The sequence below is a fragment of the Macrobrachium nipponense genome, chromosome 39 (genome assembly GCF_015104395.2).
Source record: "Macrobrachium nipponense isolate FS-2020 chromosome 39, ASM1510439v2, whole genome shotgun sequence".
NCBI classification, from domain to species: domain Eukaryota; kingdom Metazoa; phylum Arthropoda; class Malacostraca; order Decapoda; family Palaemonidae; genus Macrobrachium; species Macrobrachium nipponense.
In genome coordinates this window covers 51,450,332-51,469,914 of record NC_061099.1, presented here as the reverse complement: position 1 = coordinate 51,469,914, position 19,583 = coordinate 51,450,332, and the positions used below count along the sequence as shown (strand labels likewise).

At 40.8% G+C, this 19,583-nt stretch overlaps 1 protein-coding gene across 1 annotated transcript in view; it reads right to left on the bottom strand.

Moving 5' to 3' along the window:
- The window catches only part of LOC135210342 (centrosomal protein of 41 kDa-like), a 66,103-nt gene extending 48,264 nt beyond the window's left edge, over window positions 1-17,839 (bottom strand). Inside the window, exon 1 of the mRNA XM_064243235.1 lies at window positions 17,642-17,839. Within this exon, the coding sequence (XP_064099305.1) occupies window positions 17,642-17,839 (198 nt within the window). The remainder of the gene's footprint in view (window positions 1-17,641) is intronic.
- Window positions 17,840-19,583: the final 1,744 nt, after the last annotated feature.

Below are 19,583 nucleotides of genomic sequence, written 5' to 3'. Positions count from 1 at the left end.
AGGAGTTCAGTACTATACACTACTCCTTTAGACTGATTCATTGTTTTGTGAGGAGTGCATTTTGCTGTGCTTCCTTCTACAGCATTAATAGACAGTAATTTTCTACTTTCATCTGGTGATGAAACTTCTACAAGCAAGCTTCCTTCACCTTGAGAGGCTATCTTTGGTTCTCTGCCAATGCATTTCACAATATCTCTATGGACATCAAATATATTCAGTTCTTTTATGCTTTTGTCGAGGTCAAGAGAAAGGTATTTATTATAAGTCTCGGGTTCTTGAGATCCAAGTAAAATCCCAATATCAGGATTAGCATTCTTATTTCTATTATTAAATCTGCTATTCTTTCTCCTGTTCTGAACTACATAAGAGCTTGTAGTAACAATCAAAGAATCTTTGATGTTTTCATTGGAGGAGGTTATGGATGGCAAAGGGAGGTCCTTATCCAAGCCTAAGGTTGTCAACGGTGCCAAAGAGTCGGGGGGTCCAGGGGACAGTGTACTTGCCATATTATTCATGGGAATTTGAAGGGAAAAAAAGGGGGGGAAAATGAAATTGTTAAGATACAATAAAGTTTTACACATACTTACCTGGCAGATATATACTTAGCTTATGTCTCTGACGTCCGACAGAATTCAAAACTCGCGGCACACGCTACAGGTAGGTCAGGTGATCACCCCCTACCGCCGCTGGGTGGCGGTAATAGGAATCATTCCCGTTTTCTGACAGAATTTTTCTTCCCCCTATCTCCTGAGGGGAGGATGGGTGGGCCATTAAACGTATATATCTCCCAGGTAAGTATGTGTAAAACTTTATTGTATCTTAACAATTTCATTTTTACACATGCAACTTACCCGGCAGATATATACTTAGCTGATTGGCACCCTTGGAGGAGGGTAAGAGATAGTTACTCAATATGAATAGCAATTCAAAAACAGGGAAAACAACTTTTGTTGTAGGTACTATAAATAAACTTAAATACCTTGATTCCTACCTTATTGGGCAGAAGACTTCATGAGTACTGTCTATGAGTCTGCTTGCCTCAAGAGTTCCAGTGAGGATGAGACCTGTCACTGAGAACCCTTCTGGATCATGTCAATGGGGGCTAGCCCGCTTACTCGACAGAGCCTTATTTGGATCGTACCAATGGGGCCTATCCCACTTACATGGTAGAGCCTTCACCTTTGTCGTATCAACGGGAACTAACCCTCTTACAAGACAGAGCCTAGGTCCAAAACATTACAAGGAGCATGAAAACAACCAATCTCGACCACCTGACCACACTACTTTGTTATACACTACGAATTGAAAATGGTACTTTTTCCTGACCACTTTCAATCGACCATAAAAACAACACCACAAGATTAAAATTCCTAATCTATCTAAACTAAGCTAGATTGGTTTCAGCCCCCTGTCCCAGCACCGAATCCGCAGACACGTAAGGTCCGAGAGAGAAGCACTTATCATAAGTCACATGTACATCTCTCAAATAGTTAGACGCAAACACAGAATTGCATCTCCAATATGTGGATCCAATTAAGTCGTTTAACGACATATCCTTGTGGAAAGCTAATGAGGTTGCTACGGCTCTGACCTCATGCGCTTTCACTCTCAGCTGCCCGAGGTATTCCTCTTCACAGGCAATATGTGCTTCTTTAATAATCTCTCTGATAAAGAATGCCTGTGCATTCTTTGACATCGTTCTTCTCGGATCTCTTACCGAGCACCAAAGGCTCTCTGAGTTTCCTCCCATTTGTTTTTTCCTCTCTAGATAGAACTTGAGGATCCTTACCGGACACAAGGTTCTCTCTATTTCTCTCCCTACCAGGGAAGTCAATCCTTTAACTTCAAACGTCCTTGGCCAAGGCTTAGAAGGATTCTCATTTTTTGCTAAAAATAGGGGGTTAAATGAACACACTGCAGAATCCTTCCTGAAGCCCACTGTGCCTTCTAAAGCCTGGAGTTCACTAATCCTTTTAGCTGATGCTAATGCAAAGAGAAAAATCGATTTTCTAGTCAAGTCTCTAAACGATGAGTTATTGGGAGGTTCAAATTTCTCTGACATGAGAAACCTTAGTACCACATCCAGGTTCCAGCTGGGTGGTCTGGCTGTCTTGGACTTCGAAGTCTCAAATGATTTAATCAAATCGTGTAAATCTTTGTCATCCGTGATGTTTAGCCCTGTATGTCTAAACACCAAGGAAAGCATACTTTTATAACCTTTTATAGTCGAGACTGCAAGGTTACATTTTAGTCTCAAATATAATAGGAAATCTGCTATTTCCGTCACAGAGGTACTGGAAGAGGATACATTCTGATTCCTGGCCCACCTACGGAACACTTCCCACTTCGACTGGTACACGCGTATAGTTGACGGTCTCCTGGCCCTTGCAATTGCCTTTGCAGCAGCGCGTGAAAACCCCTTCGCTCTGACGAGTCCTTCGACAGTCTGAAGGCAGTCAGACCGAGCGCGGGGAGGTTTTTGTGGTATCTGTCGAAGTGGGGCTGTCTGAGAAGATCGTTCCGTAAAGGAAGGTACCTTGGAAAATCTATCATCCATTCCAGTACCTCTGTGAACCACTCTTGAGCTGGCCAAAATGGGGCGATTAGGGTCAATTTTGCTCCTTTCGTCAGAACAAACTTCCTTATGATGTTTCCTATGATCTTGAAAGGAGGAAAAGCGTAGCCGTCTATTCCTTCCCAATTTAGGAGGAGGCCGTCTATCGCTACCGCTCTTGGATCTGAAATCGGAGAGCAGTAGTTCTCCAGCCTGGCATTCCAATGAGTTGCAAACAGGTCTATGTTTGACCTTCCCCATAGGTTCCAAATTTGATTGCAGACCTCTGAGTGTAGAGTCCACTCCGTGGAAATGACTTGATCTCTCCTGCTCAACAAGTCTGCTCTGACGTTTTTCTCGCCTTGTATAAACCTCGTCAAGAGTGTGATGTTCCACTCCTTTGACCATAGAAGAAGCTCTTTCGCCTTCTTGTACAGTGAGAGGGAGTGAGTCCCCCCCTGTTTTCTTATGTAGGCTAGAGCTGTCGTGTTGTCGGAATTTACCTGCAACACTGAGTTTGCGACTTGGGCTTCCCACTGCCTGAGAGCCAGATGCACTGCCACTAACTCTTTCTCGTTGATGTGCCAGGACACCATGTCCCCACTCCAGGTGCCTGACACTTCTCTCGGGACCCAACGTCGCCCCCCATCCCGTCTCCGATGCGTCTGTAAACAACACTAGGGAGGGGTTCGGTAACTGCAGCGATAGTCCCACGTTCAGTCTGCCTGGTTCTAACCACCAGCTGAGGTTTTTCTTTATCTCTCTGGACAGAGGAAAAGATTCCCACAGATCCTGATTCTTCTGGTCCCAATTCTCCTTCAAGAAGAATTGAAGAGGTCTTATGTGAAGCCTCCCTAGAGAAACGAACTGTTCCAACGAGGAGAGGGTCCCCAGAAGACTCATCCATTCCCTCGCGGAACATTGTTCTTTCTCTAGAAGGTCTTCACTTTTAGAATGCACCGTTCCTGTCTTTCTATGGACGGAAACACTTGAAAACCCCGAGAATCCATCAGAATCCCCAGATAGACACTGCTTTGCTGGGGATCCATCTGGGATTTCCCGAGGTTCACTAACAGTCCCAGAGACTGAGTCAAGTCCAACGTTGATCTTAGGTCCTCCAGACACTGATCCCTGGATTGCGAGCGAATCAACCAATCGTCGAGATACAGCGATATCCTTATTCCTTTTAAATGCAGCCAATGTGCTACATTTTTCATCAATCCCGTGAAAACTATTGGGGAGCTGTGGAAAGACCGAAACAAAGGGCGCGAAACTGAAATACTTGGCCCTGTATCATAAATCTTAGATACCTTCTGGACGAGGGATGGATGGGTACATGAAAGTAGGCATCTTGAAGATCCAATGACACCATCCAATCCCCTTTTCTTAGCGCTGAAAGAACTGACGACGTCATCTCCATCGTGAACGTTGTTTTGTTTTGATCACAAAGTGATTCAGAGCGCTTACGTCCAGCACTGGTCTCCACTCCCCCGAGGCTTTTGGTACCAGAAAGAGGCGATTGTAAAATCCTGGTGAATGAATGTCTAATACCTTTTCTATAGCCTTCTTTTCTAGCATCTGTTGCACCAGATGTAATAGTGCTTGGTTTTTTAAAGGATCTCTGTATCTTGCCGCTAACTCCCTTGGAGTGGATGTTAAGGGCGGTTTTTCCCTGAAGGGGATCAGGTATCCTCTCTCGAGGATCGAGAGGGACCAGTTGTCCGCCCCTTCTCTGAGCCCAGACTTTCGCGAACCTCAAAAGTCTGGCTCCTACTGGAGTCTGGAGGACTCCTGTCTCACTGCGGCTTCGAGAATGGCCTTCAAGAAGATCGTCCTCTCTTGAAGGGCCTTCTACTCTTAGTTGCGGGTCTTGAGGTTGTTCTTCCTCGAAAGGGCTGTTGGAAAGATTCACTATTCGCTGTTCCCTCTCTCTTAGCCATCGGCACAGCCGGTTTAAGCCTCTTGGCGGACTGAGCAAGAAGATCCTGCGTAGCTTCCTCCAAAGACAGTGATCTGGAAATGTCCCCTCACTGTCTCCTGAGGAAAAAGGTATTCCGAGAGTGGAGAAAAAAGCAAAGAGGATCTCTGTAAGGGCGAAACAGACTTGGAGAGAAACGAGCTATAAACTGATCTCTTTTTGAGCACTCCTGCTCCAAAGAGAGATGCTACTTCTGTGGATCCATCCATGACTGCCTTGTCCAAGCATGAAAGGAACTTGATAACACCTCCATAGTCACGAACTCCGGATCTTGCGCTCTTTTTGCTAGAGCTCCTAAGGCCCAATCCATGAAGTTGAAGACTTCAAGTGTGCGAAATAGACCCTTAAGTAAATGGTCCATCTCGCACATTCCCCAAGACGCTTTAGCCGAAAGTAGAGAGCGTCTTCTAGATGATTCTACTAGAGCAGAAAAATCCGCGTTTGCGGAAGCCGGAAGGCCTAACCCCATGGGTTCCTTCGTGTCGTACCAGACACCCGGCTTAACCTGTCAATCTAGACGGAGGACAAAAACACTCGTTCTTACCTGCCTTCCTCTTAACCAGGAGCCAGTTCTCCAGATTCTTGATGGCCTTCCTCATAGATAGAGTTGGCCGCATCTTGACAAAAGAGGGGGATTTTGCCAACTTAGTACTTGATAGCAGAGATCCCGGAGAAGAAGGATCAGCTGAACACAGCGAGTCCCCAAACTCCTGAAGAAGTAATGCAGAAAGTCTCTTATAATCAGAGACTCCTACTTCTTTCGTCTCTTCCTCCTCCGAGACTTCCTCCAAGGTTACATTCGGAGAGGGAGACTTCTTCGGTGAAGAAGTCCTGGCAGGTACACGACTCTTATCCTTCAAGAGCTCGTCAGAAGGAGCCGCCAGTTCAATACCCGAGATATGTTTCCTCGGTAAAGAACAAAACTCCGCTTTTCTTCTCTCCCTAGGTTCTTGATACCTACTAGGGGATGGATCTCAGAGCCTGAGTTATTAGGCTCTTGGCGCCTATCCGGAGAAGAAACACTCGTTTCTATCTCGAGCGCCTACTATGAGTAGGGCGCGAATCCAAAGTCAGGATCCTTTCAGGCTCTTGGCGCCTGTGAGGAGAGGCGCTTGCGCCTACTCTTCTGTGACTCTTAGGAGTAGGGCGCGCGCCTGACAAAAGGCTCCTTTCAGGCTCCTGAATCTTACGAGGAGAGGCGTCAGAGCCTACTCCTGATCTACCAGGATTAGGGCGCAAATCCCTGGAAAGGCTCGTTTTAGGCTCTTGCTGCCTTTGAGGCGAAGCGCTTGCGCCTACTCTTGATCGTCTTACAGGAGTAGGGCGCAGATCCTCGATTAGGTTCCTTTCAGGCTCTCGACGCCTGCTAGGAGAACGGTAAGCGTCCGCTCTAGATACTCTTCCAGGAGTAGGGCGCGAACCCCCCACCAGTGGCCCGGCACCTTGATGTGGTGGTGGGGCTTGTGTGGTGCAAGGATGAACTGGGCTACAGTAGTGGAGTAGTGCTCTACCCTGGCAGGTCTAACCATGCTACACAGGCCAGTTCTGAGCATCCAGACTAAGCTCGGTCCACTTTCGAGCCTTATCCTATTTTCAATCCTTATATTCTTCCCCTATCACGAGTGACCATTAGTTGACAACCTTGGACCTACATTGGATTACGGCTCTGACTGCTCCTCTGATTTGATGGAGGGTGAAGAGGACTGACATGTCTCTCCACCCGTAGAATTCGAGTACCGACGTGCCCGAGCGAGGGGAAAGTCTTATGTCAAACATGGCCCCCAGAGCTGGGTCTGATCTCGACGGACTGATGACGCCTCAAGTTCTGGGAGCCATGTGGTATAACCAGGTTGTAGCCTCTAGGGTGGCCACTTAAAGTTGCATAACACATCCCTCCCTTGTTGGGCTCCGTTTTACTGAGGAATATGGTGGGCGGAGGACTACCTGGCTGAAAAATTACAGTACTCGTATCTATGGATGATACATTGGCCCCCATTGTTGACCACCCTGGAATGGACTTGGAACTGGCTCAGGAAAGTGTAAACAAAGAAGTAAACGATGATTCTAGATCCGTACCCAAATCAAATATAATAACTATGGAACCATACTTAATGCCCACAAAAGGAAATTCCTCCAGTAATAAATGAAAAAAAGGAAAATATTAATAGTTTTCGAAACAGACGACCTAAATACAGAGCAGATCCTACATTAGTACACTTTGACTCATTATTTGGATATGGCACTTGGCCAAGATACGTTAGTTTTTAAAACAGAAACCGAGCTGACAGCTGCTAAATTTGAAAATATTTTATTAGCTCAGTACCCAACCAAAGAAATGACATTTAGATCTATAACAAAAGAAAAGAATGGATAGTGGAAGCTACCACAAAACTTCAATCAGAAAATTATCAAATGCTTAATAATATGAATGGGATAAATGTCACAGTCGAAAGACATGACAAGTTGAACAGCATTGAGGGAACAGTAATGTTACCACCCAATAATGATTGTGATGGCCTACCAGATGAGACATTGTTATTGAACTCATTAAAAATTAGATATCCTAATATTGAAAACGTAAAAGTATATGAAATCCCAAATAAAAGACAGCAGGGAAAAAAATTGAGAATAGCTAAAATTAAATTTGAAGGGCAGACACTTCCACCTAATATTAAAATAGAAGGCCAGAGAAGAGAGGTATTACCCCATGTACCAAAGCCTCTTCAATGCACAAATTGCTCTAAGTATGGACATACAAAAAACAAATGTAGAAATGAACCAATTTGTGCATTCTGTGGTTCAGAAGATCATGAAACCACCTGGAACTGTGGCGTTCCCAAATGTTGTAATTGTGGACAAGACCATCATGCGAGATCAAAGATATGCCCATTCTACATATATAACACTGAATTAAAACTACTAATAAGCAGGTCTGGCATGTCAATTCCAGAAGGAAAGCAAGAATTAAAATCAAGAGGTTTAATGGACCCTGCTAGAAATAAATCATATCGAGACGCTGTAGAAAAAGTAATGCCCAAGAAACATTTTACAATACCTGGAAAAACTAATGAAAAACAAATAACGAGGTCATCAAACTTAGAAATTAACAAAAAATCTCTTGGAGAATCTAGCAATACAGTATCAATAAGCAACCCTTATGACGTACTAATGAAAGATGAAGAATTGCCATCTCTAGACACTGGAAATGAAGATCATGCTGAACAAACAAGAAGAAAAACGAGAAAGAGAAATAATTTCCCCCCCAAAAACTCTAATTAATACTAATGACGTCAAGAAGAAGAAAATGCCTAAAATCAACAGGAAAACATCCCCTAATTTAGATAATAATGATGAAATAAGTCCTTCACCAGTCTTTCCAAGTAAATTTCAAGCAATGAATTCTTCTATAGTTTTTCAAAGTAAATCTGAAGAACTAAACCCTTCGCCAGTCTTTCCAAGAAAATTTAAAGACAAATTTCAATCTGTCCAAGGAAGACAAAACGATAATTGTGAATGTCAGCAGTGTATCCAAGAAGGCGTAACACCTCCAACTGAATCTCACCATGAACGGTGTGGATGCCATACATGTTTTTTTGCAAGATTGCAAAGAAACGAAACCTTTAAATAAAGAAAAATTGATAAACGTGATAAGGAATTTCTTAGCTAGAAAAGATAACATCTCAAGCCAGCTAGAATTACATACCAAAGATTGTATGTGTATTAGACACTTACAGTACTATCGTGAGAGTAAAATAGCAGTGTTAGACAATTTCTTAGCCAAACAAGAAGAAATTAAATTCACCACTGAATCAGAAGATAACACAGAAATGTCAAAAACCCAAAAAGAAAATTAAAGCTAATTAAGCGATTAATTACCCATAGTTTAAAAAAATATATAATCATATATATATAAAACCAAATATACAAAATAATCTTTTAACTTTCGTTCCTTATTCAATTATACTATTATCCAATGGAACATAAACGGTCTGAAACACGAATGCACTTGGGTGAAATACAAAGACTCCTAAAGCAACATGAACCAATGTGCATATGTTTACAACACGTTAATAATCCAGTCCATCAATATGTAATTACTTTCTGGCATCCTCCGTTTCAGGAGAAGGCAAGTTAGGAACAGCAATATATGTTCATAATCGTGTAACCTATGATAAAGTTACAGTTAACAATAATTCATTTCAAATATCTTCAATTCGCCTGCATATGATAAACAAAACTAGCATTTTAGTCTGCAGTCTATATAATCAACCTAATGAAAATTATGATATGGCTCAATTATCAAATATTTTATCACAATTCAATGAGCCAATTCTAGTTTTAGGTGATTTTAATGCTCACCACCCTTTATGGGATGCCAGTACCATCGACTCAGATAGAGCAGGTAAAGACAAATAGAAAATCTAATACTTAACTACAAACTACTGTTGTCTGAATGAAAATGAAATCCCAACATACTTTTCAAAAACTCATGGGACCCTATCATCTGTAGACCTGTCTATTTGTTCCACTTCGTTAGTAGACAGATTAGAATGGAATACTCTGGATGACCTTTATACTAGTGATCACTACCCAATCGTAATCACATGTCTTGAAGATAATCATCAACAATTTGTACCAAATTTAATTTTAAAAAGCGGATTGGGAAAAGTATGATTTAATTACTAAAAATGTTTCCCCTTTCCAAAGTAACAATGATCACAATGAAATTAATGAATATTTTACAGATTTCGTAATTAGTTCTGGAAATAAATCAATACCAATGACAACTTGTAAGCCAAAATAAATCCTGTTCATGGTGGTCTAGAGAACTTTCAGATATTATCATACTGAAGCACAAGATGAGTAGACGATTAGACAGACTAAACCAAAGATATAACAAATTATATAAAAGTAATAGATATACATTGAAAGGGTTAGTATTAATAGCTATGGAAATTGATTATATCAAACCTTTATTGAATAAAATATCTGCTCAATTCAGGAAAAAAGTTATTAGCAATAGGAAATCATCTTGGCATAATTACGTCGCAGACTTCTCCGGTGACACTGTTAAACAAATGTGGGATAGATTTAGAAAAATTAATGGCAAATATAGTCGATCACCTAGATCCCCAATATTACATAATGGGAAAAAAGTTCATGATTTAAAAGATATATCAAATATAATAGGTCGCCACCTAGAATCAGTAGGCAATAGCCTGAATTTAGATGAACATTTTCGCATTAGGAAAAAGAATGAAGAGAAACATATAATTAATTTCGAAACAAGTCAACAATTATACTACAATGTCCCATTTACATTAGAAGAATTTGATGCTGCGCTAAAAACTTGTAGTAACTCTGCCCCAGGAAAGGATAATATCTCTTTTGAACTCCTTATACATCTGAACATTAAAGCCAAAGAATACTTATTAAAATTTTATAATCACTTATGGAAAAAGAAACTACTTCCCAAAGCATGGAAACATGCTATTGTAATTCCTATACCCAAACCTGGCAAAGATCCAACATCAGCAAATAATTATAGACCTATATCACTAACTAGTTGTCTTTGTAAACTCATGGAAAAGATGGTAAATAATAGACTCATATGGTATTTAGAGAAAAAAAATAAAGTTCTAGGCAGCAACTCAATCTGGAAGTAGGAAAAATCATTCAACATTAAACTCATTAACATCACTAGAAGATCAAATCAAAGAGGATTTGTACAAAAGAAAATTACTGTCGCAGTGTTATTCGACATTCAAAAGGCTTATGATACAACATGGAGATATTCAATCTTAAAATCTCTATATGACATAAATCTAAGGGGTGAACTCCCAATTTTTATACGAAATTTCCTAACAGAAAGAACATTCCAGACTAAAATTGAACGGTATTATCAGAAACATTTGAAATAAAAGAAGGTATCCCACAAGGCAGCGTACTAAGCAGCACATTATTTGCATTAGCAATCAATAATATTGTTAAAATGCTTCCAAAAGATGTAAACAACAGCTTATATGTTGATGATTTTGCCATTTTTTACACTTCAAACAACCTACGCCACATCCAAAGAATTTTAAATATCTCCATAGCTAAAATTGAACAATGGGCATTATCTGTTGGATTTAAATTTTCTGTTGAAAAAACACAAGCAATAACATTTTATAAGGATCAGCGCTGGCTCAAAAATCAAGTTATATCTCTTACCATGAATAACACTCCCATCCAATTTTATCCAGAAGTTAAATTCTTGGGCTTATATTTTGACAATCATTTGAACTGGAAGGCCCATGTGAAACATACCAAAGCAAAGGCCTTGAAAGCTTTAAATATATTAAAAAAATTAGCCCACACTTCATGGGGTGCTGATAGAGAAACATTATTGAAACTTTATAAGGCTACAGTTCTACCAATATTAGAATATGGCAGTCCAATTTATAGTTCTGCTAGTGAGACAACTCTCAAAATGCTAGACCCAGTGCATCATCTTGGGCTTCGTTTAGCCACTGGAGCATTCAAATCATCACCAGTCCAATCGTTGATTGTAGAAAGTGGAGAAATGCCACTATCTTATAGATTCAAAATAACAACGATGTGCAGAGCTTTAAAAATTGTAAATAGTCCAGCCAAAAAAACCAAAAGATTTATTTAAAGATCCAGATTGTTTCTGGAATACAAAAATTATCCCATCCTTCCCGTTAGAGCTAATAGATTATTTAATGACAATGACCTTTATAATATTAAATTTTACAATTTTAGCAAAATAATGCCCCCATGGTTGATAAGTGCTCCCCAGATATGTAGGAAATTGTGTACAATACCCAGTAATAAATTGAATAATCCTCTTGCCATGAAACAATATGCTCTGGAACATATCAAGATACACAATAATAATCACATATATACTGATGGTTCCAAAGATGATATGGGAGTTGGATTCGCTGTTTACGGAAACAATATAAAGATCCAAGTCTCCTTACAAAGCAAAGCATCAGTATTCACTGCTGAATTACTAGCAATAAAAACAGCATTAACAACTATATCTGAAAACCAGTTTAGTGAAGTAACCATCTTTAGCGATTCACTAAGTTCAATAACTGCAATAAGCTCTTATACTCCAAAAAACAAAATTGTAAATGAAATTAGACATACATTACATGAAATGAAAAGACAAAAAATATCTATTACTCTATGTTGGATACCATCTCATATAGGATTAGAAGTAATGAAAAAGCAGACACTTATGCAAAAGAGGCTAGAACACTCCCCAAAATCAGCAGAATTATTGCCACTAGAAGATTATATTAGGCACAGCAAGTCGGTTATTAAGAAAAAAATGGCAAAATAACTGGGGGGAAAACCATCCTACCAATAAATTAAGAGAAATAAAAGAAACTGTAGACCCGTGGCCATCTACCTATCAGAAATGCCGCAAGAATTCAGTAATATTGACACGGCTAAGAATTGGTCACACCAAACTGACACATGGTTACCTAATGAGTAACCCCCATGCCCCTATACCTATGTGCGAAATATGTAATGTACAAATAACAGTAAAACATATTTTTAAAATCTGTCCAAAATATAAACCCAAAGAGACATATTATTCAGAAGATATTCTTTTAAAGAAATATTATCAGAAAGTGACAAATTTTCACTATTTAATATTTTTAAATTCCTTAAATTTAATAATTTATACGATAAAATATAACTATAGTATTTATAATATATTCCGATAGTAAATATTTATTTTTTTATTTATATTTTATGTATTTATATTTATATAGTTTTTTATTTATTTATTTATTTTTTAGATAATATATATTCCAGATAATATTTATTTATTTATTTTTTAATAATAATTTATACTGATTTTAAATAACATGTCTAATCCTTCGGGCCAGCCCTAGGAGAGTTAATATTAACTCAGTGGTCTGGTTAAAACTAAAGTAAAAAAAAAAAAAAAAAAAAGGGCGCGAACCCCTGTTTAGGTTCTTCGTAGAATCTTGGAACCTGCTAGGAGAGGCGCTTGACTCCCTTGAAGAAAGCCTATCATAAGGTCTCGAGTAACTCATCCAGGCGTCCTATCGAACGTTGGCGCCTTCTAGAAAAATCATCCTTAGAAGGAGAGCCTTTCTCGCTTCTATCTCTCTGAGCAGAGCGCTCTCGTTCTTTCCTACCACTTGCAGAGGAGATCCTACTCCTCGGAGATCGTTCGACAGATACGAACCGATCGTCTTCTCGCAAGGAGACTTTTTCCTTACTCCTACAAGGAGAGGATCTAGCGCCTACTTCTTGTCGCTTTGCGCTATGACTCCTAGCTTCAGAGCTTCTACGAGGAGAATCCATCTTCCCTGTCTCGACGAAGTTTCAAAGGAGTCGTCTACTCTAGGAGGCGAATAGGTTCTTACTGGAGAAGATCGCCTATTATACTCCTCCTTCCTAACCGACCTCTTGACTGGAAGAGAGGCGTCCTTCCTGCGAGAAGGCTCCTTGCGCCTACTAGTCGAAAGAGAGCCTACTAAAGAAGAGAGATTCTCTTGGAGGTCCAACAGGAATCTCTTAGTAGATGACCGAATCCCTTCTGGAGAGGATTCCGGATCCTTCATAGCCTTCTTAGGCGCAGGAGAATACTCCGGAAAAGGCTCCGGGCTGGAGTCAAGAGCGCCTTCTCCTGGAGGTTTCCAGGCTCTCTTGAGAGGGCGCGATTTGGAAGAAGAGCTCCATCCTCGTTTAGGAGAGGACGAATCAGTCGGAAAAAACACTTCCCTTAAGAGGCTTTTCCTATAGCTCTCTATAGCAGCCTGGGACGAGTCTACAGGACCTGCTGAAGGGACGCCTGACCGTTGGGGATACTCTACATCCCCCTGCGGCTTTCGACACAAATTCCCTCCTCCCCTGGGCATGGGAGTCTGAAAGAGGTCTAGGCCTAGGAGCGATGCGGAGTCGGTCAGACGCCCCCTCCACTGCACTGGGGACACTGCACTTATCACTAGACACTTCACCCTTACCTTGGTTTATATCTCGCAATTGCTGTTGCAAATTGCGGATTGAAGCTTCCACAGCGGCTCTCTCGGCAGACACATCTGCGGGTTCGCTGCGGGGGGAAGGAGCTGAAACCAAAAAGGAAGATGGCGAAGCTACTGCAGGGTTAGAAATACTATCCTGTTCCGCAGAACAGGATCTACTTGAACTTCTAGCTGAAGCTTTTCTAATCCTATCCTTTTTCTAACTTTCTAACATACGAAGTTAGTTCTTTCCATTGTAATTCAGTTAAGTTCTCACATACATCACACGTATCCTTAACCGAACAATCCCTCCCCCTACATTTTACACAAACAGTGTGAGGGTCCAAAGTAGCCTTAGGCAACCTCACCTTGCATCCCTCATTTACACATACTCTAAACAGAGTTCCAGGTGTTAAATCGGACATAATTACTAACTAAATCCAACACAAAGCGTATGCCAACAACCAAAGATCAAATACTTCCCAAATAATCCTCGGCGAAGCAAGCAAGAAATTCTAAGCAGGAGCTACCAACAAAGTTGTTGTCAGCACCGGCGACAGAAAAATTCTGTCAGAAAACGGGAATGATTCCTATTACCGCCACCCAGCGGTGGTAGGGGGTGATCACCTGACCTACCTGTAGCGTGTGCCGCGAGTTTTGAATTCTGTCGGACGTCAGAGACATAAGCTAAGTATATATCTGCCGGGTAAGTTGCATGTGTAAAACATATACATACATACATACATACATACATACATACATACATACATACATACTACATACATACATACACACACACAACTACTGCTGCTTAGGAAGACCAACAAGGTATCGCGGACTAGACATGGGTTCGACATTTTCCACCAACGGCACACGAAGAAGCTGCTTCCCAACGGTCTGCCCCATACCCTACCCTTTCGGGATAGCACCAACATGCTTATAGTGGCCCAGGTATAAGCCAATCTGCCTGCTGGGAGTTCTGCCCCCACTAATGGGGACCGACTCCCCACTCTAAACATAATGGTGAGCTTCCGGACAAAAGCCAGGGGTCCCATCTCAAAAACCAGCCGCCCCTGGATTCCGATGGGGTGATCCCTAGAGATGGTTCCGGCCTCAAGATAGCAATGGGAAAATCCCAAAACCATCTCTTGGGTCCAAACTGTATTGAGTGGCGACTCACCACCACAACTCCCACAATTAGCTTCGAATGCAAACCCCCTCCAAACCACAAACCCCTCCTAGACTCACCCTAGCAGTGAAATTTTTCGAAAGTGGAAATGTCCACGCAAGTTAATGCCAAAAGTTTTGTAGGCATTCCGTCAGGATCCAGCCTTCGCAAACTTGAAGGCAGAATCCCTTACCCCCTCACCACATGAAGGAACCTACTCATGGGGAGTCAGACTTCTGGGCCTTTTCGAAATGAGTGAGGAATCGTAAAAAAGGGCTGGGAGGAATATTTAGAGTTGGAGACATTAATGTAAAGTTCTGGGAAGAGTTTGCATTATTGCGTCTCCTTCCTCACCTTGCTAGAGGAAGGAGTGGGATTGCTCCTATGATTCTGACAAGAAAAATATAAAGGCACCTCAATGTACAAGCTTACCACATTAATCGCCAGAACAGCAAGTGTAAGTCTGAGTCCTATCCTCAACTTGAAGGAAGAGGAGTAGAAGGACGAGAAGGGGAGGGGGGAGAGGCCAGTCACTCCCGCATCCTTCTTACTTTTAGAATTGCACATAATGGGCGAGATGCAACTTGTCCTCTTGAAAGAGCCGGGTAAGCAAACACAATCTGTGAGCATCCACCACCGGTCCAAGGACCTGTGGGCGGACCTGGAGGAAGAAAGATAAAAATAGTATGGTCGCAATGAGACCATCTATCTTCCACTCCAGCAAATTCTTTGGAGTGATGAAATGTACCAAGCTACTGGACGTACCCAATTGCAGAGAAGTCTCTCTAGATCTCATAAGACTTAGAGAAAGATGAGTCATTAGACACTTCTGCATTGGTATTCTGAAGAGTGTCGATCCTTCATAGGTACAGCAACACACCAACAGGACAAAGTAATGACTGATCTGGATCACATTGCTCAGTCCACAGCGCAGGAGATGATTGCGCTGACACTTGCCCTTTGAAGGGTGATGTTGAGAACAACCATACAAATCATCTCTCTTGTTTGCCAACAATATTGAGAGTTGAGATGATGATTCTTGCAAGGCATGTGCACATTAGACAAGTCAAATGCCTTCTAGAGACAAGTCCCTCTGATTGCAAGACAGATGTTTCTCATCAGTAGTTGAATCTCAACCATGGAGAAACAATACTATACGTATTACTTAGTGAATGACTAAGGTGAATGTGGACCTATGACTTCACAGTTGAATCGAGAGAAGTAAACTCTCACAATTCTTATCATAGAAAAGGTCCCGTTAATGACACCAACCAGTGAAGACAGCTCTAATCCCTGTTGATAATCTAGATCTGCACAGAAAACATGATCTTCACCAACAAGAATGCAAAATGGCGTGATGAGTCAATTTAGACCAGAGAAGTCCCCTTGGGAGGAAGCAGCTAGTGCTGCCAAAGCCGAAGGAGGAGCTTCGCCGGTCATGAATCAAATGAGAGGAAAAAAAAGATGTTTCATCCTGCTCCCTTTTGGCATAAAGCCAGTCTCCCATCTCCTTGAAGGACTTCTTAAGAGGAGGATGATAGGACCATCTTGGGAAGCATTGTCCTGTCATCCGATGATGGGGCAGCTGGGGTGAAAAATGCAGGAATATTTGCCAAAAACTCAACATAAACTGAAGGGGGTGCAACGTTCTTCTGAGGAGGAGGAGACCAGACAGAATATCATCCTGAGACGAGTTGGGAGCAGAAGGAGCGTTCTTTAATAACTCCATAATTTGGGCTAAATGCCATTTAATAGGAGCCAAAAAGTTTGTCATGATCCAGAAGCGAAGGAGACCGCAGTCTCTAAGCAGATGAAAGAGGCAATGGGCGCTGGGTTCTTAGGAGCTGGTGCCAGACATTTGGAAGCAAGTGTCGAGCACTTATGAGCTGACAATGGGTACTTAACTGTTGATAGTGTTCAGGTGAGAAGGCTGAAACTTGGCCCATTATGGCACCATAAATCACCGATTTTATGGCACTAGACAAGTGCCAAAAACAAAACAGAAAACAAGCACAATACCGTACAAGTGAAAAACAGCCAGAAATAGTAAAAATTATTACAGCCGATTCACATTGTAGGCACAAGGACAGCAAGAAGAATTCTAAAAAGGATGTAAACATTCCAATGCCACTTCTTTGGAAACAGGTAATTATAGAAGTCCATCTGGGTCTGCCAAGAAATATTCTTGTTTATTCTGAATGCTGATCACAATTAATGGTGCAAAAATGTAAGCCAACTTCAACAGTGGGTAACAGTCATCCTAAACAATACTGTACTGTACGTGTTATTTTCCAAATGCTATCACTGTATCTTACCTTTCACAAATTGCATTCTTTTCTAGCGTGCATACAGTAGCATACATTTTTCCCAATCAAAATCTTACAAAATATTTCAAACACCACATTTACTGTATTTTACATGCAGTGTACAGTGTATGCCACAAATGACATACAAGTAAACTGGAGACTCCTCGCCTTTAACTGAAATTTACTCATGCAATAAAGTGAACTACTGTTCTCTCCACCTTGGCAGAAAGATATTAATGACAGCATAATTTCCCTTCTTTTCTGCAGCTACAAAGCGAAAGTGTATTTTCCCTTAAAGAGTTTGCTCATTAGTCTATGCTTAACTGTATGCTCAACTATCAGAAAATTTCATTATATAAAGAATATCAAAATATTACACTATTTAAAACAGAATGAAAGTGTACAATATCCAACATCAATTATGATCAGCAACACATGCAGAGTAGAAATAGTAAAAATATACCATACTGGTAAAATGACATGTCCCATTTCAAAACTAGTGACACACTATACTAAAGGAAACAGTATTAACTGCAGTGCAGTATCTCTGAAGTTACTCCACATTCTACATTTACCATGATGGAAAAGATAATTAAAACTGAAATACCTATATGTACTAACTTTATAATACTTGCGGATTTCATGCTCCAGTTCTTGTCGTCGATGTGTGTTGAATCCTGTGTTTGTTCGAGGACGAATATCAGCATAGCGAGGATTGGTTTTAACTCTTTTATCCAAAATTTCTCGGTCACTAATTGAATACTTTTTTAATGTATTTACTGCTGCTACACCAGACACAGTGAATTTCTTAGAATGCATCCTCTGAAAATGTTTAAAAAAAAGAAGATAGTCAATTTTTTTTTTTTTTTGGCAAATCAACACAGTTCTGCAAACATTAACAAAGCACAGTGTATGCAAACCCCTGCCAATACCAAGGGAACTTATGATTTTAAAACAAACTATATCTTAACACTCGCCCCAGGTTTATACCGACACCTTTTTTTTTATAGGCAAATTGGCAAATCAACACAGTTCTGCAAACATTAACAAAGCACAGTGTATGCAAACCCCTGCCAATACCAAGGGAACTTATGATTTTAAAACAAACTATATCTTAACACTCGCCCCAGGTTTATACCGACACCTTTTTTTTTATAGGTGTGCGAGTCAGAGGCATCTGACATGTCCAATTTAGCAGTTATCTGGTATTATAGCAATATTTTACTAGAAATAGTGCTAAAGGAGACACATTTCACTGGGCGACACGGCTTCCTCGCCCAGAAATAGATTTTTCCTACATCAAAATCCCTTTAAAAATCTGAAACTTCCTAAATTTTGTAAATAAACATTTTTAAAATTCCAGAGTTGCATTTGAAACAGCATCAACAAAATCAAATAAACTTTTCTGTGGCTCACTGGTCAGAACACAATACTATTTCCTGTAAATCCACAATCTCCATTCCCATTCTGAAACTGCTGCTAAGCAAGGGATCCAGGGACTCAGTGCTCACTTTTTGTTTATAAAATATTCCTAAATAGTAAATAAGACTTTGAACTCCTTCCTGGCACCTGGAACCATGGTTGCAAGAAACTTTAATCACCACTACATGAGGACAATTTCACACTGATTTAATGAAGTTGTACACATTCAAAGAAATTTTTAATAACTTAAAACAAACCAGAGCCTTATACATAGGAGTATGTTTCATGTGAGCTGGAAACTGGTTGAAACATGGTGATTAACAGGTGGAAATTTGGGGTAGATGGGTGAGTGGGGGAAGTAATCCCTCACTCACCATTCACCAACCATTTCACTCACTTTTCCTTTGACTGCAGAGACTGAGCAAGACAGTTGTGATGCCTCAGGAGGAGGTCAGTTGTCTCAGCTGACTGGACTTGGAAGTCATTATGGAATTACCATGAACCCAGTTGCCTTGTAAGCAGGGAAAGTTATTCTTGTAACCTCCAACCAGTCTGGTGAAATGGTTGGCCCGATTGCCCCTCCTAAAGCAAAAAATGGGTTAAGTACAAAACATTTTGGAGAACCAAGACATCTCCCATAAAAACTTAATGTTACAAAGCAGTTTAGTTATGGGTACATATTACAAGTAGTAAAGGGTTCAGGACAAAACTGCCCTGTCCCCCCTCCCCTTGTTATAAATGAGAGGACGGGGGTGGCTATCCACTACCAAGGGGAGGCTGCTCAGTGTACAGTGGGCCCCTGTATTTGCAGATTTCTCTCTGGAACATATCCCCCCCACCATTATTCGCAGAAATTTTGCCTATTTGCCATATTTTTCTTTGAGAAATATCCACAAAATCCTGGTTTTTCTATCAATTTCATCATAAAATGCACTTTTTGTCATAAAATTTTTAGTGGGTTTATCTTGAGTTTTAACTAACAAAATAGGCAATTTTAAGCTTTTCTATAGGAGTTCCAACTATTTGCGGGGGGGGGGGGGGGGGTCTGGTACACATCCCCTGCAAATACAGGGGGACCACTGTACTCAACTGTATCTAGATCACTTCCAGATGCTGCTCTTAAAAGAGGAAATAAGGAAAG